The sequence below is a fragment of the Myotis yumanensis genome, unplaced genomic scaffold, assembly GCF_028538775.1.
Source record: "Myotis yumanensis isolate MYYU_CA2020_CCGP unplaced genomic scaffold, mMyoYum1.0.hap1 SCAF_3, whole genome shotgun sequence".
Classification (NCBI taxonomy): Eukaryota; Metazoa; Chordata; class Mammalia; order Chiroptera; family Vespertilionidae; genus Myotis; species Myotis yumanensis.
The window spans coordinates 201,101,525-201,127,162 of NW_027223754.1; the positions used below are offsets into that span (position 1 = coordinate 201,101,525).

Genomic DNA, 25,638 nt, shown 5'->3' on the forward strand with positions numbered 1-25,638 from the left:
TTTTTCTTTATCTTGATGCTTAAACATAACACAATCTTTTTTTTTTTTCATAACACAATCTTTAAACTACCAAAGACCAAATGCTTTTTATCAATTATATAGTGACATACTACCTAGATCAAATAGAAGATATTTCAAAAATACACTTATATGTAAGTATCAAAAGCCTAAAAATTTTGCCTATCTGTTAACCCCGCAATTCTACTTCTAAGAAATTATTTTAAGAAAACAGTCATGGATGTACACAAGATTCAGTGAAGTATTGTTTATACCTGGGAAAAGATGTATACAGTCAAAATGTCCTATAGAGGATTAAATAAATTATGCTTTCAGCCACACAATAGAATAGAGGAATAAAATTAGGAGACTAATGACCTGGAAAATATGTTTGCAATATATTCCGTGAAAAAAAGCAGATTATGAAACAGTATGCAAGCAAGTAAGAACCTATTTTTATAAAAATATACATATTTAGCAAAGTAAAAGGACAAATGATATTTACCAAAATATTAACACTGGTCATTTCAACATAGTAGTAGAATGATGGTTGTTTCACCACTCCTCCCCTTTTTGTTTATTTGTTCTCTGTGATGACTATTTTTTAAAGGGGAGGGGAAGTTATTAACCTCAAATTAGTCCAGATATGCCCCCAAAGGTGCCTCTGGCAAAGTAAATGCTTCTGTTCAGCCTATATGTGGGAAACTGCTTATACCTTGTAAATATGAGCATCCTTCCAAGATCACATTCTCTCAAACACTCGCCCTTTTAGGCAAAATATACAATAGCAATTATTGATTTTTTTTAAAACCACACTCAAGTTAATTATCACCTAAAAGATGAAAAAATACAAATCCTTATTTCAAAAATGGAACAACCCAAATACATGCTACTAAATTATGCAAAGTTACATTATATAAGTTTAGTTTATTGCAAAGATCAAGACAGCACACTAGAAGTTGGCGGCTTCTCTTTCACCCCATTCTTAGCACTCACTCAATTCTTCATGTCATTCACTCACCCATGCAAAAAAATGTCAGTATACAGACTGATGTCTGATGCTTCTTGGTTCCCATAGTATAACCGGAAACTTGACATTTCAATTAAAAAGGTAAAATGAGGACATTTACCATCAGACTATAAAGTCCCTCTTCTGGAAGAGGATAGTAAGATATGTTTTGGAAAAATCTGATACAAAATGAAAGGGGCACCATTTCAAGAGCACTAGGACTACATTAAACTTAAATGAATTCCAACACTTATAATAAATAAATGTAGTCTTAACAAAGCTCCAATAAACTAAAATTATCTTAACAGGCACAATGAACAGTGTAAACACTGTTAATGGGCACCAAATTTAATTGGGCAGACAATATTTGCTTCTGCATTCACACTTAATTTTTCAGTTACATTTTTAAAAAATGGTGCTGCTTACGCTATGAATGTTTTACAAAAAATTAATTTTAATAAATATGGCAAATGTTAAAAATCTAGCTAGGTTATCATGCAAGATAGTATATAACCAAGACAAACTCAAACTTATAATAAAGGCAACTTGCATTCAAAATGAACTCTACCCTTGTATTTTATTAAAAGGGCAAACATCATGAATTAACCCAGCTGCTTACTTGAATTACAAAAGTAACATGATTCAATATGAAAATAAGAAACTGTCTACAAATCTCTGACAGTAATAAATTGCAATATACAATGCATACAGGAGTCATACAGAGCAACAAACTCTTGTACAAAACAAAAATATTTTAATACCTTTAAAATCCAAATTTTTCTTTAAAATCATTCATGAAAAAGATCCTCAAGTCAGAATTAACACCTCAATTAGTCAAGCATCAGGAAGCTACATTACAGCTATTTAATATACAGAGAGACAGCTTTTCCCAGTCCTTTCCTTCTAATGTCTCTGCTTCGGAATCGTACAGACGTGCTTCTCCTACTCCACTCCATCATTTCTTCAGATCATGAAAACTGAATTTGTTGAACACCAGAAATCTAAGATTAGAAAATGTAAGTTGGCAAGAATGAAAAATTAGTTTAAAAATAACATGCATATTATAAACATTAAATGAATAAAAATAGACAATTAAAAAAAACAACAATAGAAGATGAAAAATAAGTCTACTTCTCACCCCAAATCTCTCTCTACCCAAGGAAACTACTTTATTAATTTCTTGTTTATATTTCTAGAAATCTTCTATGCAAATATGACCGTGTGTGTGTGTGTGTGTGTGTGTGTGTATAACATTACACACACATATAAAAGCCTAAGCGACCATTAAGACCAGTCGATCAAACGACAGGTTGCTATGATGTGCACTGATCACCAGGGGGCAGACGCTCAACGCAGGAGCTGCTCCCTGGTGGTCAGTGCACTCCCACAGCCAACCTCCCACAGTCCCTCCCCCTGGACTGGGCGAGATGGCCCTGATCACCAGCCAGGATGAGGGACCCCACCCTTGCAAAAATTTGTACACCGGGCCTCGTGAGTGTGAGTGTGAGTGTGTGTGTGTGTGTGTGTGTGTGTGTGTGTAACATTATGAGAGTACCAAACAATTATATATTCTGAGAAAATAATATTTAACCTTTTTAAAAGTCAGGTTAATAATAATAATAATGTGTTGAAATTAACTACCTGTGATCAAAATCAATGGATATAATAAATTCTTAAAATAATTTAAAATATAAAGAAGGTACTCTACCTGTTGATATGATGTTGTGTAAACCATAACATTTTGTTGTTGACCATCTGCAGTTATTAAGCCAGCTGGTAACTGGTTAGCTAAAAGACAAAAAAAAAGTTAAAGTGAGAAAAGAATTGCATCTACTTTCTTGGTCTGCACTGTAAAATTGTGCCATTAACGTCTCATTATAATTCTGCTGTTTATCAATGTAATCTTGGGCCAAAGCATAACCCCCAAATATTCCATTTTTAAAAAGCTCCCAAAGCATTTTTGATTTTCTGAATCTTCATTTCTCTGAACTGTACTTTAGCTAACTACCCATGTGCACAAACCTGCAGAAATGAGTTTCTGAGTCAGGAGTAGACCTACACCATGAGGGTTGTCTGGAAGCAACACTCACATACCTAAGCAGCATATATTTTATATGTAAGAAATCATATAAGTTTATATGAGAAATATAAAATATTTACACATAAAGTTTATATGAGAAATATAATCACCATAGACCTTTTATTTCACCATATAACAATATAATTAAAAAAATAAATCAGTTCTAATTTATTTAAATCACAAGATTTTTATATTGCAAACTACAGTTCTCAGCATTCCTATCTCACGTGAATCTTAAACGAAAAAATAAGGGCTATGGCAATCAGTTGAACTATTGGTGAAAGATTATAATGTCTGCAAAATTTAAATTTTATACTTATCCCTCACTGACTTCAAATATACGGGCATCAACTAAGAAGGACTATTCAAGACAATGCTATGTCAAAACACTCAGTGCTGATAGTCCTAAAGTACCACCACTGACATTAAATTACATTAAATTTAGTTGTATAAACGTATCACAACACTGCTTACTAAATGCCTCCTCTGTTAGTTCTTCACTTAGTCCATCTGCAGTTGTGACTGCTCCACCAATTCCTTTCTCCCCTTTCATTGCCTGGGGGAGGAGAACCAAAAAAGTAATCACTGCTATTCAAAAGAAACAGTTTTCTAAACAAGAATGCTTGATTAATTCCTAAAGTTAGGAGCTTATCTTTTTACAAACACTACACAGAGTATTTATTAACACTTCTGGTTAATTACATGTGAAGAGGTCTTCAAATGCTAAAACTTTTTATACAAGTAGTAATCATCAAAAGATAGTCTTAATAATCACCTAGAAAATCTAAATTATTTATGGGTAAAATTAAATAAATTATTCTAATTCCACACTACATCAAAAGGAAAATAGAACTCTACTTACAGATGAAATAGTCTGTAAAATAGTATAAATAAATATTCAGCTTATGAATCTACTACAAATGACCCAAGTTATCAATTACATATACACTTTCAGCCAACTGGGCAGTACTGTAACAGCAAATTTAAAGTTTAATTTTTTTTTTTAAGAACAACAAACACCTTTATTACATGAACTAAGATAAGAAGGAGGGTTTGTTTGCCTTTCTGGGCCTTGATTTTGCTCAGATAGATGGAGCTTAAAATTTCTAAATCAAAATTACAGTTTGGACCAAAGACCTCTAAGTTACCTTCCATTCTAAGGTCCCACGATGCTAAAGACTTGGAAAAATACTGTGAAGAATTTACATATTTCTTCCTACTTTAATCATTCCATAAAGGTATCACGAATTTAATGGTATCCTAACACTAAAGATACTAAGAAAATATTTTGAAAGCAAAGTGAATCATATACCCAACTTGCAGTGCAGAAATAAATACGCCGATTTTAACTCATTTTCACAAAATTCATAGGCAACGACTACCTCTTAACAATACCCGCACACACTGACATTATTGAGTACTCACTGTATGCCCAGCTAAATGCAGTCCATAGGCTGTTCCACCTGATCCTCTCAATATGCTGGGAGGCAGGGACTATTATTACCTCACCTTACAGATTAGGAAACCAAGGCCTAACGTACTTAAATAAGCTGCCCAGGGTCACAGAGTTCACATGTGGCGGAGCTGGGGTTCACCCTCCAGAGTCCACGTTCTTAATCATTACGTAACTATGCTGTCATTAGTAATAACCAAAGGAAAAAGAAAGGACTTACTACTTAAGTACAGTAACGTAAGTGATGACACACATCTAACAAATGTTATGTAGTTTGCTATAAAATGAATTTTTAAGCAATACATTTTACAAGTTAGTGAATAGTGTATCTTATTTTCTTAGAAGCATAATGGAAGACATTTTACTCACCTCTCTGAATTTCTGAAGGTATAATTTTAGAGGTTCTACATAACTGTCAAAGCCTAAGGTAGACATGGCAAAGAGGATATCTTCGCCATTGATTGTCTTCCGTTTCTCCTGATGGCATCTTTCACTGGCCTCCGATGTTATAAAGCTGATGAACTCACTCACACATTCCTGAACACATTCTTTGGCATCTTTTGCAATCTGAAGAGAAAAATGAAAGGTAAATTTGCAGGGAATATAATCATCACCTTCCTAACAATGTGCAAAAGTGAAAGCTATTCAGAATAATACAAACTTCAGTTTATGACTAAACCTTTAATCTTTGAAATATATGCTAATAACATAAACACAATTTGTACTATTAAAATTCCACCCTCAGAGTGAAAATTAAAAACTCAAATACAAGTCAGAGAAGCCTTGACAACTATTCACAGAAAACAGATATAATCTATAATAATAAAAGCATAATATGCTAATTAGACCGGACAACCTTTGGGATGAAGCTGGGGCTGCAAGGGAAGCCCAGGTCCTGGGTGCCAGCGGGAAGCTGGTATCGGCAGCTGGGGGAAGGAAGGCCTACTCCTGCATGAATTTCATGCATTGGGCTCTAGTTTAGTTATAAAAGCAACCACTGGACATCCCTTCCATCCCAAGATAAAAACCCTTACTAATGAGTGTCCCAAGAAAACCAGGTTGTGTGTAGATAGTATACTGTGGGCTACAGACTTCGGTACCAGTTCTGTGCTCTACCATTTCCAAGAATAAGGGCACCAAAATTTTGAAAAACACCGAAGTCACATAAGACTTACAAGGGAGTGAAAGAATGACACCTGGTGACATTTTTTCTACTGAAAATACAAAGTGTCAGGTATAGGTTTTGAGTTTATTAAAAAGCCTACCCAGCCCTTGCTGGTTGCACAGTGGTTAGAGCGCTGGCCCGACTGAAGGGTGGGCTCGATTCCAGTCAAGGGCATGTACCTCAGTTGCAGGCTCGATCCCCGGCCCAGGTTGGGGCACATGCAGGCGGCAAGCAATCCATATGTCTCTCTCACTTCGATGTTTCTCTCTCTCTCTCCCTCTCCCTTCCACTCTCTCTTAAAAAAAATATATCAATGGCAAAAATATCCTCTGGTAAGGATTAACAACAACAAAAAGCCTACCTAAAGAAGCACACACCCACCACCTCATAAAAACCGTTCTCCTAAGGGCCTGGGGTTTGAAAGTAAGACTCTAATGGACTAAATTATGCAATTCCAAAGCCACTCTAATAGGAATGACACTCAAAATCCTTGCTAAAACATACTGTCTTTCATCTCCATACCTAAAGAGCATCCTGGAGAAAAGTAAACGAATTTCATACATGCAGTCAAGCAAGATAATATAATGTGAGCTGTATATATAACTTTAGATAGCTAGTAGCCACGTTAAAAGAAACAGGTAAGTTAATTTTACATGTTTTATTTAACCCAATAAACCTAAAATATTATTTAAACACAGGATCAATTTAAAAATTGAGGTATTTTCATTCTTTTTTTCATACAAACTTCTAAAATCTGGTCTATGTTTTACATTTCAAGTGCATCTCAATTAGCTCAATAACATTTCAAGTGCTCGATAACCACTTGTAGCTGTGGGTACTGGACAACAGTGCAGGCCTAGCCTCAGCAATAATCAGCAGTTGTGCTTTTTTCCCCTTAAAATATAAAGAGACCCAGCAGGTGTGAGTCAGTAGTTGAGCCTTGGAGCCCATGGTTCAATTCCCAGTCAGGGCACATGCCCAGGTTGCAGGCTCGATCCCCAGTAGGGGATGTATAGAAGCAGCCTATCAATGGTTTTCCCTCATCTTTGGTGTTTCTATCTCTCCCTCTCCCTTCCTCTCTGAAATCAATAAAAAAATATATTTAAAAAAACAAACAAACATAAAGAGGACCTCTCAAACTGGAACTTCTAGGCTGAGTGATATATTTTAATAATATATTTATTTAAAAGCTTTATTACGTTCACGTATACTTTATAAGCTATAATAAAATGATAGAAGTTTATTATGCAATATAAAACATAAAAAGTGTGAATTTTATTTGAGACCAAGTGGTGAGTACAGTGACGAATTTTTTAAATTGTTCTAACAAAGCTGCTTAAAAAATTACCAGTTGAATTTAAATGTATGTTAAGATCTATAATTTTATAAAAAAGTTGTTTCACACTGGCCAGGTGGTTCAGTTGGTTGGAGTATCATCCTGTACACCAAAAGGTTGTGGGTTCAATTCCCAGTTAGGACACATGCCCAGGTTGTGGGTTCAATCCCAATCCAGGCAAGTATAGGAGTCAACCACAAGAGGTTCTCTCTCTTTCTGTCTGTCTCTCCCTCTCTCTCTAAGACAGCGGTCGGTGGTCCATGAGGTCCGAAAGACTGGCGACTGCTGCTCTAAAAATCAATTTTTAAAAATGTTCTCTCAGGTAAAATGACAAAAACATAAAAAACAAAATAGTTGTTTCCAAATAAAAGGATTTAAAAAAAAATATTTTATTGATTTTAGAGAGGAAGGGAGAGGGAGGGAGAGAGAGAAACATCAATGATGAGAGAGAATCGTTGATTGGCTGTCTCCTGCACACCCCCTACTGGGGATCGAGTCCACAACCCAGGCATGTGCCCTTGGCTGGAATCGAGCCTGAGACCCTTCAGTCCGCAGGCTGATGCTCCATTGAGCCAAAACAGCTAGGGCATAAAAGGGTTTTTAAAAAATCCTTGTAATACATATATCAGTCCAATATGACCCAATTTTGCTGCCACATTATGGAAGTTACCTCATATGCCCAAACCTGATAGCTCTGACAATACACCTATTTTTTTAAAGGTTCTTATATTTCATCTGCTTATAATAGGTGGGAGAAGGAGCACATTTTGGGGACATGATAGAACTTAAAATGGAATATTGTTCAGTAACTAAGTATTAGAATTGAAAGAAATACTTGATTTGCTGAAGGACTGAAATCAGGAACTAACTGTAGTCATGAACTATGTTCATGTAGTTTTACATCCCACCCCACCCCATCCCCCAAATCTCCTATTTCCGCTTCTCCTCCACATTACCTTTCCCGTCTGAGGTATGGCATTTTTCATTATCCTTGCCACATTTGCAATTGGAAGATATATATCTTGTTCTCTGAAACTTTCTTTTGAACCATTTGTGTCTTCATGATCATTCATGCTGTCCTCATTATCTAAAGAAATAAAAGTAATTTAGTTTCAGGCTTCTCATAATTTTTACTTCAAGGTAGAGAGAAGACTGTCTATAGCAATCTAGGATGAGAGCCATTCTGGCTCATTTCCTAACCCTTTTTAGGGATTGGGATATAGTAGTTTTTTCCACCACTTTCTCAGGGCCAGAATGAAACCCACTCCTTAATTTCAAACCTACTGTCTAGAACACTTTGGTCCTCACTCTCCTACTCAAATCCTACCTACTCATTCTCCAAGAGCTCAGTAATAACCTCGCACAGCACTTCAGAAGTGAGCTCTGCTTTCACGAAACATCACAAGTGCCTCTCTGCATCTTTTCTGACACACTGTATGATTCTTTTTATTTCTGACTAGAGGCCCAGTGCAAGAAATTGGCCCTCTCGCAGTCCAGGAGCCCTTGGGGGATGTCCGACTGATGGCTTCTGACTGCCGTCTTCTGACTGCCGTCAGTTGGACATCCTTAGCACTGCCACAGAGGCGGGAGAGGCTCCTGCCACCGCCGCTGGGCTCACCAGCCGTGAACCCGGCTCAGGGCTTCTGGCTGGGCGGCGATCCCGCTGTGGGAGTGCACTGACCACCAGGGGGCAGCTCCTGCATTGAGCATTTGCCCCCTGGTGGTCAGTGCACATCATAGTGACTGGTCATTCCACCGTTCGGTCGATTTGCATATTAGCCTTTTATTATATAGGATTCCTTCTATTAGATTTTTTTCTACTTGAGACCAGGGGTCAGCTTTGTCTCTTTCCTAGCACTTAGTAGCACCTATAACAAAACAAGTGCTCATAAATGTTTCCCATGACTGAGCTATAAAACTTACAGACCCTGACCTATGATGATGGCTCCTTGACTATTGCTAGATTAAGAGCTTATATGTCTAACCAAAGCCAAATTTACCTAGAAAGGGAAAATTGGACTTGAATATTACTGATCTAATTGGTTTATTACTAATGTAGTTACAGTTTTGAACAAAGCTATAGCAGTGATCCAATGTTATTACAAAAAGTGAATTTTCAAATTACGTAGATTTAGATATAACTGACGCTTTCCCAGTACCAATAATACCCTTTGATGATTAAATGCATTATCTTGTAAGGAAACTTCCCACTCTTTATATGAATTAAATAGGAAAGTCACTTAAGCTGATTCAGTATACATTTTCATGTGTTTAAAAGGATGTTGTCAAAATTAACTTGCTTAAGTATGTTTTAGGTTGAAGTAACTAATTGCCTCCTCTAATTGTCTTCTACAAAAATGTATCTTAATGTTTTTAATCTTACAAATCAGAATGCAACAAAACCAAATTATTTCTGATAGGCCAATTTTAATACCTACAGAACTCAAACTTAATATTGAAGGAAAAACAAAAATAAATCTGTTTATAAGTACTAAAAATAATAGCTAGCAACTCACCCTCTAAAGAACTTGTTACTGTTCCAACTGAGTAAGAATTTTTTTTGTTTCATTCTCAAATAGGAAATCAGTAACAAATTTTTAAAGAAACTTTAAAAGGCATACTCTTACAGAATTATTTTCTATAACTCATCACTCTTTGAAGACTATTGCTAATTAAAGTAGCACAGTATACCTTTATACACTTTCACTGAATGGTGATGCAAGATCGCTAATTTTCCTATAAAGACAAAAGTAGCCTATAGCATCATATTAATAAAATTTCCACTTCCTAATTTGCTTCTACTTGTGAAGCTGTTCTGACTGTGGCTCTTACCATCAGGAGGCTGTATAACAAAGTGACTTCCTCCAATATAGTCTGCAGAAATTCCTAATTGAGAAGCATCTGTTGTAGAACTGTCACCATCCATCTAGGAAGAAAAAGTGTTTCAATCTTCTTCAGTAAAACTCGTGTAAAAAACATAACAGAGTCAGTGCTCACGAAATATCATAGGACAGGTCAACTACCTTTTTCATAGCTTAAGCTTACTAAAAGAAAACATTTCTATTTCTTGATTTGGAAACCTTTTGATAATTTGCCAACTATCCAAGAGTTCCCTACCATCCTCCATAAGTGAAAACATAAGACCAACAGGGAAACAAAATAAGGAAATGAATCTAAAATACACATCTCTTTATTTGCAACTGCATAACCCTGACATATAGTATAGACAACTCTGATTTATAGCCTAACTTACCCCTGGATTAACAAGCAAAACCAAAATTAGTAGTCTCCTAAAAGCCACCTGTGTGCGGCACGTTTGGCTCGCCTGCTGAAGCCTAATATTCCTAGGAAAACCTCTGGTTCCTCTGCAAACTTCCTTTGTGGTCTCACGGAAGTTCCACAATAGACAATGTCTTGATTCAAACTGTTGTCTGGGACAAGAAGTATATGAATTCCTTGCACAATCTGTACCCATGTAACCAAGCATGCACCCACATTCTGAATGAGCCCATCAGCCTCTAATTCTAAGCAAAGGTTCATTTTCTCTTTCCCCTACCCTCACACTTTTGATTCTTTAAAGAAAAAAGAAAAGGAGGGGCCAAGGAGACTGGAGTTCTGCATATAAGGGTAGGAAAATTATAACCACAGACGAGAGTGAGAGTTAAAATGGCTATTTGAAAAGGTGCCTGCTTAATTAATTTTGGTCAGAGCTAAAAGAATTTTAGGAGGGAAAAATCTGGAAAAAAACAGAACCGTTAATTTTAAACTACTACACTTTATTTCACCAACATGACAAACCCTGGAAGTCTTTCGGCTTTGCAGATAATACTTAAAAAGAGAGAAAAAACAACAACAAAAACAAAAAACAAGGGACTGGCTAGTTGTGGGTAGAAAATTTTTAATGCATTATCTGAATAAACAGTATAGCAAAATTTAAGTGGAATATATACATGCTTTCAGGCCAAATCAAGAGACACTTGATCCTAAATATTCATCAAGCCCAGAACCCAGCTATTTGAGATAGGGAAGGTGATATTATTTCCATTTTATATAGAAATGCATTTAACCAATAGGGATTCTTGTTTTCAGAGATCAGTAGGAGAGGCAGAGTCATAACTCACTGACTGTATAGCACTTCTTAGAGGCCCTGGCTGGGTAGCTCAGTTAGAGTACTGTCCTGACACGCTAAGGTTGTGGTCAGGGCCCATACAAGAAACAACCAATGAATGCATAAATAAGTGGAACAACAAATTGCTGTCTCTCTAAAATCAATCAATCAATCAAAATTTTTTAAAAGTATGAGTAAATAGGTACCCTGTACTTTCACAAATTATTAAAGGTATGTGAATTCTGTTCTCTACCCCCTAAAAAAACTATGTAAATTATGGAAATGTATCTGTATTTCCAATTACGTTAGATACCGCAGTCAACAGATGTATCAAATAAATGCCATATTACTGTAAAGTCCAACAGAGATGGAAAGAAGTGTTAGACAAGGACACAGATACTGCAGTTAATATAAATGCACGGGAAACATTACCCAAATATAAAATACTGTATTGATCCTACAATACAAACAAGATACTAGGGGAGTAGTCTTTAATAGATAGACATGATGATAGGTTTTACTAGCCGTAAAAAAGCTCAATTAGAATAGCTGTGAATTGACTAGTTTTTACAATGCCCTAGGGGAGATCACGGTGTAGGAGACAGGACCAGTGGTTGTTTCAGAACAAACAACTGAAAACAACTCTTTTTAACAGGGGAGAAAATAACCACAGTAAAAAATTCTTTCCAAAATGAATATCCACAGGATACCATGAGTCTTTTTAAATTAGTTGATCTGCAGGACACTGTTCAAATAACTAGGATCTGAGAGATTAATTTATAAATATAACATAAAAAGTAAAGGCAAAAAGTTAAAAATCGCAATATCGCCGAAACTGTTTTGGCTCAGTGGATAGAGCGTCGGCCTGCAGACTGAAAGGTCCCAGGTTCGATTCCGGTCAAGGGCATGTACCTTGGTTGCGGGCACATCCCTAGTAGGAGATGTGCAGGAGGCAGCTGATAGATGTTTCTCTCTCATCGATGTTTCTAACTCTCTACCTCTCTCCCTTCCTCTCTGTAAAAAATCAATAAAATATATTTTTTTAAAAAATCGCAATATCTTGTCATGCACTGGAATTAGCAGCAAGATCATCATTTGGATTAGCCTCTAAACCTCAGCTTCTAAAAAATGCTCTGACAGTATTTTGGAGTTGTCAGAATTAAACAAAGAACAGAAACCTGCTAAGGACAGTGTTTGGCACTGAGTACTCAGGAGACATTAACTATCACCTCCCCTTCTTTGAAGATAAGCCACCCAGCCATCATGGGCTTAGCTGTCTATATCTCTGGTTCCGCAAGTTTTAGCTTTCCTGTCCTTTCACCATACCTTCTGTCTTCCTCCCATACTTTAAACCCAGTGTTCCCCCATCCTCCTGAAATCTTTTGGGTTTACTCCATTCTGTAAGCCAAAACTCAGTGTTCCCTTCTCTGAATCCCCAAAGCACTTATACCTTTCATTCAACAAATGAATGAGCACATCAACAAATTAGCCTCATCTTTAATGCTTACAATATGCTATCTACATATTGGGAGAGATGGAACTTGCTGCATCCCAAAGATTTCTTTCTAGATCTAAAATATCCTATAAATATTTCTAATAGATTATCAATTGTAAGCAAGCCAGTCAACAAACATTTACCAAGTAAACACTTATACTTATCAGGTCCCTGCCATGTGGGAAAGCAGTCACCAGCACAGACAAGTCTCTGTCCTCATCTAGCAGAGAAGACAAATGTTACGCAAACTGGGAGCATGGGGAAGGACTGGTAAGCATAGCCTATCCGTACTTCCAAGGAATGTGCTGGAATTGGGTCACCTGGTTTGAATTTCCTACTACTTGCTGGTCATGAGACCTTGAGCAAGTAGGATGAGAATAGAACTTGCCATGTAAAGACAGCATTGTACAATAGGAGCTATTAAATAATTACAAATGATTAGCTGTTAGTGCTAAGGAAAACAAAGATGTTTTGTTGTGTGTTTGGGGAGTTTTTCCCGAAAGGGACCTCATAGTCCGAGAGTCAAGGAAGGCTGTGTTAGGAAATCACATTTAAACTGAGACTAAAAGATGAATAGAAATCAGTTAGGCAGGGAAAGATGGGAAAAGAATGTTCCAAACAAAGGAAAGAGGGAAATACAGTCCTGGTGGATCAGAGCAAGCTAAGTGGGGGCTAGATCAAGCAGTGCAGTGGGCAAGAGCAAAGGGGGCAAATCGGATTTCTTTTTTAAAAAACCACTCGGGCTACAGTCCAGTGTAACAATGAACTGAGGGGGGCAAGGACAGGGGCAGACCAGCAAGGACCACAGTGCTGCAATCAGGGCAGGAACTCAGGCAAGATGCTGGTCACTCCAGTATCTGGAGACTGGAGAGAGCAGAGGCTGGAGATGTTAGCAGTAGGTAAAAGCAGCAGATCTGACTGAACCAGAGCTGGAGGAAGAACCAAGGATAATGCTGGGATTCGTGCAGCTGGGCAGACGATGCCACTGCTGCAGAGAACGGGAAGGAAGAGCCTGGCTGACGCTGGTGACCAAGAATGTATAAGTGGTACCAGGATGCCCACTTGTGACACTTACTGGTGAAGGACAGGGAACAGAGGGAAGAGCAGGTAGGAAAATGACAAGAGAACGGGTAAAACGATGAATCATTAGATCAAGGGAACTGGTAGGAATAGAGTAGTGAAATCCCACTGAATTCCTTTAGTGACGATTGTTGAAAATAGTGTTCTCTAAAATATGTGACGTTAATGGTCAGCTGGCTAAGAAATGCACCTGGTTTCGGATTCATCTTACCAGGTGGCATCATGGAACAGTGGCTCTTAGAACAGACCACCTGGGTTTGAAGCTGAGCTCCCGGCTTCGTAGCTGTATGTCTTTCCGTACCACCCTCTTTGTGCTTCCGCTTCCCCATTTAAATGGGGCTGCTGTGAGAGGTGAAGTTATTGTGCCCTTTAGCCCTTAGCAAAGAGCACCATGTGTAGGAAGAACTGGACAAATGAAACCTTCTATGACTACTGTCCCTTCAAATGCAGTTCTCATCATCTTTCCAGGCATGAAGAGTGGGTCCCTCACTTAACCTAACTAATCTTGTTTTCAATTCTTATAATCTGATAAAAAAAAATCTTAATGCTAGAACGTGCCTTTCTAAGGATCACCAGATGCAGCTCTTTTAATTTAGCAGCGAGGCAATCACTGCTCAAGGCCTGATGTCACAGATACAGTAGCAGATCCAAGACGAAGTATCCAGGCAGGCCAAGGGGAATCTCGTCACTCGATTATCCTGTGAAATCCCCCCTTGGACCAGGCAGATGTACTCTCCATTCCCTAAACATACGTTACTCGCCTTCAGGCTTCTGCATTTGGCAATACCCCCACCTATCCAAATCCCATTCAACCTTCAAGGCTCGTTTGGGGGCCTACAAGCTCCCTTCTCGACACTCCCACTACCCAGGCCTACCCACCTCTCGTCTTTTCATTTGTACCGTCCCTATTTAGAGCCAGCATTTTCCATTCCACACATAACTGTCCTTGAAGTATTCAATTCGACTAAAGCCCTACCAGATAAACAGACAGCCTCTTAAGAGCTGGGACAAGCTTTGTATCCTGTAGCTCTGACAGCCCTCTGGGGCCCACAGCAAACACTATAGACCAAGTCACTACAAAGAAGGAAGCTTTGGGAATGAATAGCGGTACGGTCTGTCTAGACTTGAAAGGCATTCATCCTATAAGGAATCTCCAATATAAAATCAGTTGTAATTTCCAGCTAATTACTGTGCAAATCTAATTAACAACCAAAATGGTAAAACATACTTACTGTCATGAAATACTGTCAGAACGGTGTTGTCAGGGGTGTTCAAGAACACCCTTCCAAACCGGTGTCTAATACTTGCCCAATTTCCACCTGGAATATAAACATGTATCAGTGGGAAAAATGTATAGCCTACAGGCTTTCTTGTTTGTAAAACTTTAAAAGGCAGGTATGGTATAATTTTACCTACAATTCTTATTCAATGGAGTGCATGGTGTAAAACGGTGCAAAAAGCAGGCACCCAATAAATGTTTGTTAAATTGGAAGATTTATTTTGGAGAATTCAAATTTTAAACGTTGATTCTATTGCAGGGGAGACTGCTTTTCCAACATAACTCTGAGTTTAGTCATGCTCACCATATTCATCACAACACACCAAATTATATAATATGCAAGAGACAAAAAATTACACATCAAAACTACTTAAAATATTAACAGCCAAGACACAATATCGACTTAATTTGGAGATGGTTTTCTTAATGTTTTAGAATGAGATTCAGGGGCCCAAAAGGGGAGAAAATTTTATCTCAGAATATAATGCTTTAAAATTAAATATCTCAGATTATACTGGAAAGATACATGCTGTCCAGAGAACATACACAGAACAACACAATCAATTAAGACCTCTATTTATAATTTTAAAGCACCACCAATCTGGACTAAAATTGCATCTGAATAGCTCTTCATTCTCACTGTAAATAGCTGAATAAATTGGTATCAATTACTAATGCTACAATCTCCATTTCTCATTTGTTCTTTTCCTTTTTTCAAGTGAAACAATTAGAGGAGAAGTGTCAAAACAAAAACATCCTTTCAGTGTTAATTTTAAGGGAAGAAAAATAATAGGCATTCCAGCATGAAATCTAGTAAACAGCAGGAAAAGATTGTAGCCACTGAAATTGAATTTTCAAAAAGCCATTACAAGGGTAGAGGCAGCAAAGACAGGCTGACATTGTCTGCTATAATCGTAAAAGCAATTTTTAATTTCTTTTCAAATATTGTCCTCTTTTTAACCCCAACATTGCCCAAAAAATTATTTCCTGTAAGTAGAAGTGTTACTTTTTTTAAGGGTGTCTTTGGGGGGAAGGGGGAATCCTCACAACACTTAAAATATAAGATATATATAGATTTAGATATATATTTGTGTATTTTGCTTGGGGATGGGGGTGGGGGTGGGTCTACCCCTCACACCACACTCACCCAAATAGTTGAGTATTTAGATTCAGTAAATTAAAGAAAAACGTTCTCACCCCATATGAAATATATATTTTAAAGGCAGGTTATGATATATGTGAAAGCTCAAGGGAATGCGTACATCTGTTTAGTGTTTGAAGAAATGCAAATGATATCCAAGAAAAGCGGCAGACCCCTCCTCCGCCCTCCCTTCTTCGGCATCAACCACCGGAGTTTTGCATCAATAAAAGTCCTTAAATTGAGCTCCGAGAACAGGGATAACTGAACTGCCTTTGAGGGGGTTCTGGTTAAACTTCCAATACTTTACAAATAGAGCCCCTACTTGCGAATGCCACTCACACCGACGGGCTCACCCCCTCCCTCCCCGCTGCCGACTCGTTTGCATACGAGCCCGAGCCACCCGGTGACCAGCGACTCGCGCGCGGCCCACGGACGGTGAAGTCCAAGGTGAGCGGGATGCGCTGTGTTTTTGTTTTGTTTTGAAAGGTCGCGCCCTACCTGAGCTAAGTCACCCCGCTAGAGGACTTTGGGGGAGACTGCGACTGGTGGGTGCTCTGTATGCTTTGTTCTCGGAGACCAGTGCTCCGAGGGCCCGACACCGCCTCCCGCCTCCCCCGCGAGGTTCCACCTGAGTCCCACCTTCGGGGCCAGTCCCCGGACCGCAAGCCGCCAGATGGCTGCCTCCTTCCCGTGCAAACCCGACTGCGGGGCGACCGGATCCATTCCTTCCTCCCGGGGCCTCGCTTCCTCCCCACGACCGTGCGCGGGCGGACCCTGCACCCCAGCCGCCAAACTGTCAGCCCCGCCGGTGCGGGGCGGCCGCTCCCGCTCCCGCTCCCGCCGCGCATCCCCCCGACCCAGGCCCGGCCCGCGCCCAACGCCCGCCCGCCCGCCGCGCGGGGCCCCGGTGCGGGGCAGACAAAGCGGCCCGACCCGCATGCCCCACGGACGGCAGAGGGGCGCTCCCCGGGGACCCCCGCGCGGCTGCCGGCCAAGAGGGCAGGGTCCGGGCAGGGGGTCCGAACCGCGTCCCCCCCGCCCCCGGCCCGCTCCCCGCACAAAATGGAGCCGGCGGGGCCCCGCCGAGAGGGGGGCCGACGGCGCCCGGAGCCCCTGGCTCGGCGTCCCGCCGGAGCTCCGCGGCGGCGGGCGGGAGGCGCCCTGGCCCGCGTCCCGCCGCTCGCAGCCCGGCGCACAAAGACCGCGCCGCGGCCCGGCGCCCGCTCCCCGGCCGGGCCCGCAGCGGGAGCGGCCTCGCAGGCGCCGAGCCGGCCCCGGCCGGGGCGGGAGGGCGGGCGGGCGGGAGAGAGGCGAGTGCCCCCGGCCGCGGCGGCGTTGGCGGCGGGGACGGCGCCGGGAGGAGACGGACATTTCATTCGAGCTAAAGTGGAGTCGGTTTAGGAGCGATCATTGGCCGAAGCGAGACACAAACCTCCAATGCAGCCCTGGTTGGCTCCCGTCTCCAATCGGCTGTTTGGTTGGACAGAAAATGGCTGCGAAGGAACCAGTCCCAGCGCGGAGCTCCGCTTCCAGCACTCGGCCTCCCCTCCCTCCGCCGCGGGCCGCTTCCCTCCGCCCGACACCCTCCCTCCGCGCCTCCCGCGCGCCCGCCCGCCCGCCCTCCGCGGCCCCGCCCCGGCCCCTCCTCGTGCGCCGAGCAGCCGCCCCTGCGCGCGCTGGCGGAGCGGGCTGCACGCCGCGGGGTGCGGGTCTGGGGGGCCCCGCGGTCTATTGGCCGAGCCCGCGGCTTCCAGGGGCCGGGATCTGGGGCGCCGCTGAGGTCTGTAAGGCTTTCTTCCCACGGTGTCTCCCCGGACCCCTGCGAAGCGGGGGATCTCGGGCTCCCCCTTTTCAGCCCCCACCCTCTCCCACGTGGAGCTGTCACACCTGCCTGGGTGCCGCCGGCCTGCGCCTCGCTTTTGAAGAAGGGGAGACCAAGGGCAGGAGCCGCGGGCCAGGGCGACACCGGAGCCGCCGGGTGGATTTAAATGGCAGTCACCTCCTGGACCGCCTTCAGCACCTCGTGTTTTCCTTGTGTCCTTGTTCACGTCGCCAAATGCACAGCGTTCCCTCTGACGCGGGCACTGAGCTACGGTGTTCGCTTTTCTTCGGATTTCACCTAAAAATACAGCCTAGCCAGCCTTCACCCCAACTTAAAAAGTTGCATCCGGCCCTTCCCCCTGCCTCCCCCCCCCCCCCCCCCCCCCCACGTAGTAATTGCAACTGACATGCGGCTTTTCCCAACCAGATGACATTTGGGCTGCAAGAATCCTTGGCCCGTTCTCTCCTCGTGCAGCCAAGCGCCCTTGCTGTCTTTCCCCGCCTGCAGTCTGGGTCGGGCTTCCCCCTCCCGGGGCGGCGACCATCACCGATGGGCGCTGAGCCAGAAGCCACTCACTGTAAGAGGGTGGCAGGATTTCTGCAAGGGGAGCCGGGAATCGCCTTCCCTTCGCTTCCACTAAACAAGGGGCATGGTGCCACATTAAACTTTCCAGCTTTAATCATTTAGAAATATACAGGCATGTTTTATTTATAGAGCACCTACTGTTTCTCCACATATTTTAACATTTCTGGAGCAAATAATGAAGCAAAAGACAAGTGAAAGCCTCCAAATTATTCCAGGAGCAGTACGGAGCCATGCGGCCCTGGAGTCAGGCAATCTGATTTAAATTCCAGCTCCTAAGGGCTTGTGACCCTGGCCTAACTGCTTTACCTCTGTGTGAGGGTTCCCTCACCTCCATGGTGGGGGGTAATACTAGCTACTGCTTAGGCTTGTTTAGAATTAACATCGAAAGTCCTAAAAAAAAAAAATTGGGCTCATTATCTCAGGATTTTTATATGATATGAATTTTATTAATATGTATCAAACTTTTTGAAACTGTTATCGGGTAAAAAAAAGGAAAATATTAAAATTGGCTTGCGTTTCTACCTCCCTTTCTCTATGATTACTTACAAAGTGGAGTGAAAGGATGTGCTCAAAGGCAGGAAATATAAAAAAGAAGTAGTAGCCGAAACCGGTTTGGCTCAGTGGATAGAGCGTCGGCCTGCGGACTGAAAGGTCCCGGGTTCGATTCCGGTCAAGGGCATGTACCTGGGTTGTGGGCACATCCCCAGTGGGAGATGTGCAGGAGGCAGCTGATCGATGTTTCTAACTCTCTATCTCTCTCCCTTCCTCTCTGTAAAAAATCAATAAAATATATTTAAAAAAAAAAAATTAAAAAAAAAAAAAAAAGAAGTAGTAGCATCAGGAGAAGTATGACTAATCCACACACTGGGTAATGAACCAAAAGATGCACAGATGACTGTTTTCTCTGAGCTAATGTATTATTTCAGTACTGCTGATCTAATCTACATGCTTAGTTCAGATTCAACAAAAAGGTGATTCAGCTCCTCCTGTTTACCAGGCACTGTGCTAGGAACCCCGAGGCTACAAAGGTGAGTAAAGCACTCTCCTTCCCCTGGTATCTATTCATTGGAGACTGGGGACTTCCTCCACACCCTCTCTGCAGTTGAACCCCCCAGGTCATCCTGCCTGGACAACCTGTCTTTTTATACCGATATTCAGGAAGCCCTCAATACTAGTAACCTTAACCATTTTTCGTGATCAGCTGGTGAAAGAGACGTGGATCAAATTTAGTCTTGAGAAAGACATAGCTAATCCAGGCCTTGTATTAAAGTCAAAAGACAGAGGACGGGTGACTGCATGGTGTATGGGCACCACAGCTGCCCCTTAGTTTATACCATTATTTCTGAGTCATAATTCAGCAAACAATGAAATAATCTCTGGCACAATGAAGACGTCTCAGTTGGATTTTACTTTATGACTTTAATGAGGCCTCATAGGATTCCCAGGAGGACAGTGTTATGCCCAGATTTCAAGATTCCCAAGAAGCCACCAGGGAGCCATCCAATCCGATGCAAAAGCAAAGAGTCTTTTATTTTAAGCCCGGGCTTAGCTCCTCTACCTTCCTTACTGACGCAGCAGCAGGTGGCAAAGAGAAAGCAGTCTGCTGGAACCAGGGGTTTCATAGAGGGTTGGAGTAGGGGCGGGAGAGGGGGCTGTGCCCCCCGCCGATTGGCCAGGTGCGAGCTGGTGACCCATTACACAGGATGTGGTCATAGCGATGGCGTGCACTTCCCTTGATTACCATTGGTTAGTCCAGAGAAATGGTGGGTGTGGCTAGCAGAGGCTCCTTCCGAGGGGGAAGGAGCCTTCGCTGAGCACATGGTTCCATACAAAATGGAGGTCCCTTAATGGATGGGAAGCCAGCCACTCGGCTCCCATGCAAGGCCTGCCGCCGTGGGCGTCACCGGGAGGCGGGCCGCCCACCACCCCGCCTGGCCCTTGGGTCGCCCGCTGCTCGGCCCGAAAGTGACTCGGAGGCCGAGGAGGGTGGCCCTGGTCCTTCTGGGCGTCCGCGGGCCTGCACCTATCTGGTCAGGCGCTGCCTCGGCCATGGCTGCCCGTCATCCTCCCTGCCGGATGCCTGCGGGGCCACGTGCCCCGCCGGCCCTTTCAGACAGTGTCTATTATAGTATTTATAGTATTGTCTCCATTCTTCTCTTCTCAATCCATTCTATGCACGGAAGGCCTGGAGGGTTCTGGCTTCTGCTTCCCTCCTCCCAGCCCCCTAACCTCACCACCTTCTCCACACACACACACACACACACACACACACACACACACACACCAGCCTCTTGCCAGTAAGGTCTTAACTGGCTTCTTTTCATCTTTGAGGTCTCATCTCTTCAAAGAGGCTTTCTCTTGACTCCTCCTTCCAAAGCAGTCCCTCCCAGTTACTCTCTGTAATGTCATCCAGCCATTTCATCCTGTGTGAAGGCAAATATTCTGTTACTTCAATAGGATTGGCTTAATTGGATTATCATGGCGTGTTTTTGTTGTTGTTGTTGTTGACATAAATATATCCCAAGAGGGAACACTTCGTATTACCTCCCTTACTACCACCATAGTTCAAGCCACATCTCTTCTCCCCTCCTAACTTGTCTCCCTGCTTCTGCCCTGGCCTAGACAGCAGCCAGAGTGGTCCTTTCACATTGAACAAAGGAAAAAACTAATTGTTCTTTGGCCATAGTACAAGTAACCACCAGGTTCTATTTTAATCAATCAATGACAAACTCCCAATCAGTGACAGCCCCTTGCTTTAGAAAGTTAGCGAATCAGCAACTGCCACACACTAATAATCCTGCTTGCTGCCTTAGCTAAACTTTACTTCCTCTCTAAACAGTCCAGTTGCTAAAAGTGCTAATTAACGAACTCCATGCTTCCAAAAGGCTATGTAAGACCACAGATTTCTTTGTCCAGAGATTTGTCCTTGCAATGCAGCCGTCCTTCGCTTAGAAAAAAATATGCTCAGCACTTACTTGTTTCTTTCTGATATGACGGTGGCCTCTTCACTAGACAAAGGCTGAAGGGACCGATGATCTGTCTCCTCTCCACTCCTCACCTAATTGCATCTCCTCCTGCTTTATCCTTTGCTCACACTACTCCTTGTTCTTATTTCTGGCAGGAACGCTCCTGCCTCAATGCCTTTGCATTGGCTGTTCCATCTGCCTTGTCCATTCTTCCCTCCGATATCCATACAGTTCACCTCCTTCCTTTTCTTAATGAGGCAACCCTGATCACTTATCTAAAAATTGAAATTTCAGCTTCCTACCCCCACTCTCTCTTAATTGCGTTATTTTCTTTTTCAATAATATTTATCACCTTCTAACAAACAGTAGACTTTTCTTATATATTTTATGTTTTGTTTACTGTCTGTCTCTTCTCACTAGAAGGTAAACTCTATGACGACAAGGATTTTTGCTTGTTTTGTTTCCTAATGCATCCTAAGCACAGAGTAGGTACTCAATAAGCATTTGTTGAACGAATGGATTTTTGATATTTTACCTTATTAGAATATAAACTCTTCGAGTGCAGAGACCTTGTGCTCACCACTCTGTACTCAGTGCCTGGCACAGAGCTGGCACTCCATAGATATGAATGAAAGGTGTGCATGAGCGGGCAATGGGAAAGTGTTTTAATTGATAGTGTACATGACCTTGAAATTACCAAAGTTTTGTATCATCTTTCTCCAGAGAAACGGAATTCATAAGCATACTTAGCGTTTTAGCAAGTTATTATAAAGTGTTAATCAAAATATTTAAAACATGTTAATCACCATTTCACCCTGGATTAGATGAGTTAAAATACAAAAATGATTAAAATATCCTTGATGAACTTGAAAAAGCAACAAGATCACTCTCCTTTCTAGGGCTGCTCAGGCAAAGGGCAGGAGGGAAAACTCGTCCTTAATAGGAAGGAAAGCCAGAAAGCATCCCTTTCTCATTTTGTCTGCTTTTTGCTTCAATAGTTGTTTCTTCTCTGAATTGGTGCTCCTATGTATATTCTATTTTTGTTGTTGTTGTTAATCCTCACCCGAGGATAATTTTTTCCTTTTCTTTCTTTTTTTTTTTTTTTTTTTTTTTTTTTTTGGAGAGAGCGTGAAAGGGAGGGAGGGAAAGAGAGAGCGAGAGACAGAGAGAGAAACATCAATGTGAGGGGGATACATTGACTAGTTGCCTCCCACACCTGCCTCAACTGAGGTCAGGGTTTGAACCCATAACACAGGTGTGTGCCCTTGACCATGAATCAACTCCTGACCCTTCAGCGCATTCCAAACACAGCACACTGGCCAAGGCGCCTCTCTCTCTCTCTCTCTCTCTCTCTTATTGATTGCAGAGAGGAAGGGAGAGGGAGAGAGAGCGATAGAAACATCAATGATGAGAGAGAATCATTGATCGGCTGCCTCCTGCACACATCCTATGGGGATCGAGCCAGCAACCAGGGCATGTGCCCTTGAGCAGAATCAAACCCAGGACCCTTCAGTCCCCAGGCCCACGCTCTATCCACTGAGTCGAACCAGCTAGGGCCCAATCTCTTTTTAATCTATTTAATATAACAAGCCACATTCATCTTCCTGAAACACAGTTCTTACCATGTTAATACCTTTTAAAAATCGTGAAAATGGCTCCCATTTATTGCATGGTTACTGTGTATCAGGTACTCTGCCAAGTGCTACACGGATGTTTTCTCATGTCAGCCACACTATGGCCTTATGAAGTAGGTGTTATTATCCCCATTTTAAAAACTTGAGAATAGGCCCAGAGTTTAAGAAACCCAGAAAACACCTAGCTTGTAGGTGGGGAAGCCAAGTCTCAAACCTAGGACCCCCTCTTAGTCTTGCCCTGTTGTAGGTTCATTCTGGGCCCAATCTCTCTTATAAAAATCCCACACATTCACAGTTTCTGAATAGACATTTCTCTAAACCAGCCATTTTCAATCAGTGTGCCTGCCACAGAGGCAACTGATGTGCCACAAGAATTTTCAAAACATGCAATAACTGACCTCTTTTCTCTTAGATTGTCAAATAAAAAAAAATGACAATAGCTGTCCAGTGTGAATGAGTCAAAATTATAAGTATTTTTTGTCAGATTGGCAAAAAATATATTTTCTGGCATGCCACAGAATTTTAGTAATTAGTTTATGTGTGCCATGAAGTGGAAAGGGTTGAAAATCACTGCACGAAGCAGATATGTACATGGCCAAGATGCACGTGAAAAGATGCCCAACATCATTAATCACAAGGGAAATCCAAATGAAAACCACAGTGAGATACTAATTCACACCATTAGCTTGGCTATACTAAAAGGGGCAGATGCTCAGCTGGGTGGCTCAGTTGGTTAGAGCATCATCCCAATGAGCCCGAGTTTCAGGTTTGATCCCCGATCGGCACAAACAAGAGTCAGCCAATGGATGCATGGATGGGTAGAGCAACAGATGGATGTTTCTCTCTTCCTCTCTCTCTCAAATCAATTTTGAAAAATGACAGATGATGACAAGTGTTGTTGAGGACGTGGAGACATCAGAACCCTCATACACTGCTGGTGGGAATGTAAGATAGTACAGCTGCTGTGGAAAACAGTGACAGTTCCTCAAATAGTTCAACACAGTTACCATATGACCCAACAATTCCGCTCGTAGGTATGAACCCAAGAGAAATTAAAAAATGTGTCCACACAAAAACTCGTATGTGAAGGTTCATAGCAGTATTATTCATAACAGTCCAAATGTGGAAATATCTCAAATGTCCAGCAACTGATGAATGAATAAACAAATGTGGTATATTCACACAATGGAACATTATTCATCCATAAAAAGGAATGAAGTTCTGATACATGCCACAACATGGATGAACCTTGAAAACTTCACCTAAGTGTAAGAAGCCAGACACAAAAGGCCACAGCATATGTGATTTCATTTACTTTAAATGTCCAGAATAGACCAATCCATAAAGACAGAAAGTCAACTAGTGGTTTCTTAGGGCTGGGGGAGGGGTTGGGAGAGTAGGGATGATAGCTATAGGACATGGGGTTTATTTTTGAGGTGATGAAAATGTTCTAAAATTGACTGTCAATATACTGAAAAGCATTAAATTGTATGCTTTAAATGGGTGAACAGTATGGTATATAAATGATATCTCAATAAAACTATTACCAAAAAAATCCCACCTATTGTTAATATCTTTATGTGTGAAGTACATATATTTTGATAAAAAAACACACTGTGGGGTGGTGGGGGCTTGTCCTCGGGGGTGGGAGTGGTGTGGGGGGGGGTGTCAATTGGGAAAAAAGGAGACATGTAATAATTTAAACAATAAAAAAAAACCTCTATCTTCAATAGAAAAATGAGCAAAAAAAATCATAAAATTCATATAAAAACACAAATGGATAATAAAAAAGATTTAACCTTAAATGCAAATCAAAAGGAGAAACTTATCAAATAAGCAAAAAATGTTACAAGTATGATGGAGATGCATTGGGATGGGTGTTCCCATACACTGATGATGGGAAGCTTTCTGGAAAGCAATTAGTCAGTGTGCATTAGCAGCCTTTACAATGTCCTTACCCTTCTGGCCAATAAGTGTATCATAAGGAAATAATTTGTAATGCAGGTAATAAGACAATTAGGTAATAAGATATTCAGAAGAGCACTGGTAGTAGTGGAAAAACTGGGAAAAACTAAGTGGTAGGCAGACTCTAAAATGGCCCCCAATGACCCCCCTCATGGTATTCATACCTCTGGGGTGTAGGCTGGACTTACTGACTCACTTATAATGAATAGAATACAGAAGGTAAAATTAGATTACAAAAAGGCTGTGAGATCTGTCTTGGGTACCTTTTCTCTAGAAAGATAGATATGTAGATAGATACATACATATGTATATAGAGATATAGATAGATATAGACATATACATATTATATATATATGTGTGTGTGTGTGTGTGTGTATATATATATATTAGTATACACATACATACATACAGAGAGAGAGAAAGGAAGGAACCGATGTCTCCAGCCTGCAGCCAGCAAGGCACCAAATTCTGCCGACAGCCAAGTAAGTTGGAAGTGGGTCTTCCCCCAGTTGAACCTCAGATG

At 41.6% G+C, this 25,638-nt stretch overlaps 2 protein-coding genes across 5 annotated transcripts in view; one reads left to right on the forward strand and one right to left on the reverse strand.

Annotated features, from left to right (window-relative positions):
* Nucleotides 1-13,000, forward strand: part of HCFC2 (host cell factor C2) — a 63,214-nt gene extending 50,214 nt beyond the window's left edge. The window contains exon 16 of one of the 3 annotated variants that reach the window (XM_070410934.1): nt 12,811-13,000. In XM_070410934.1, coding sequence (XP_070267035.1) covers nt 12,811-12,917 — 107 coding nt within the window. In that variant the 3' untranslated portion in view covers nt 12,918-13,000. The remainder of the gene's footprint in view (nt 1-12,810) is intronic. The other 2 variants (XM_070410937.1, XM_070410938.1) reach the window with 2 other exon arrangements.
* Nucleotides 895-17,672, reverse strand: NFYB (nuclear transcription factor Y subunit beta). 2 transcript variants are annotated; one of them, XM_070410942.1, is made up of 8 exons: nt 17,576-17,672; nt 14,956-15,042; nt 9,873-9,966; nt 7,997-8,127; nt 4,909-5,106; nt 3,561-3,642; nt 2,715-2,794; nt 895-2,007 (listed from the first exon to the last, which is right to left on the reverse strand). In XM_070410942.1, exons 2-8 carry the CDS (start codon nt 14,959-14,961, stop codon nt 1,975-1,977), a joined length of 624 nt encoding a protein of 207 aa, XP_070267043.1. In that variant the 5' UTR covers nt 14,962-15,042; nt 17,576-17,672; the 3' UTR covers nt 895-1,974. The 2 variants fall into 2 exon arrangements, with proteins under 2 accessions (XP_070267043.1, XP_070267042.1); XM_070410941.1 differs by lacking the exon at nt 17,576-17,672 and adding an exon at nt 16,783-16,948.
* Between the last annotated feature and the right edge of the window lie 7,966 nt (nt 17,673-25,638).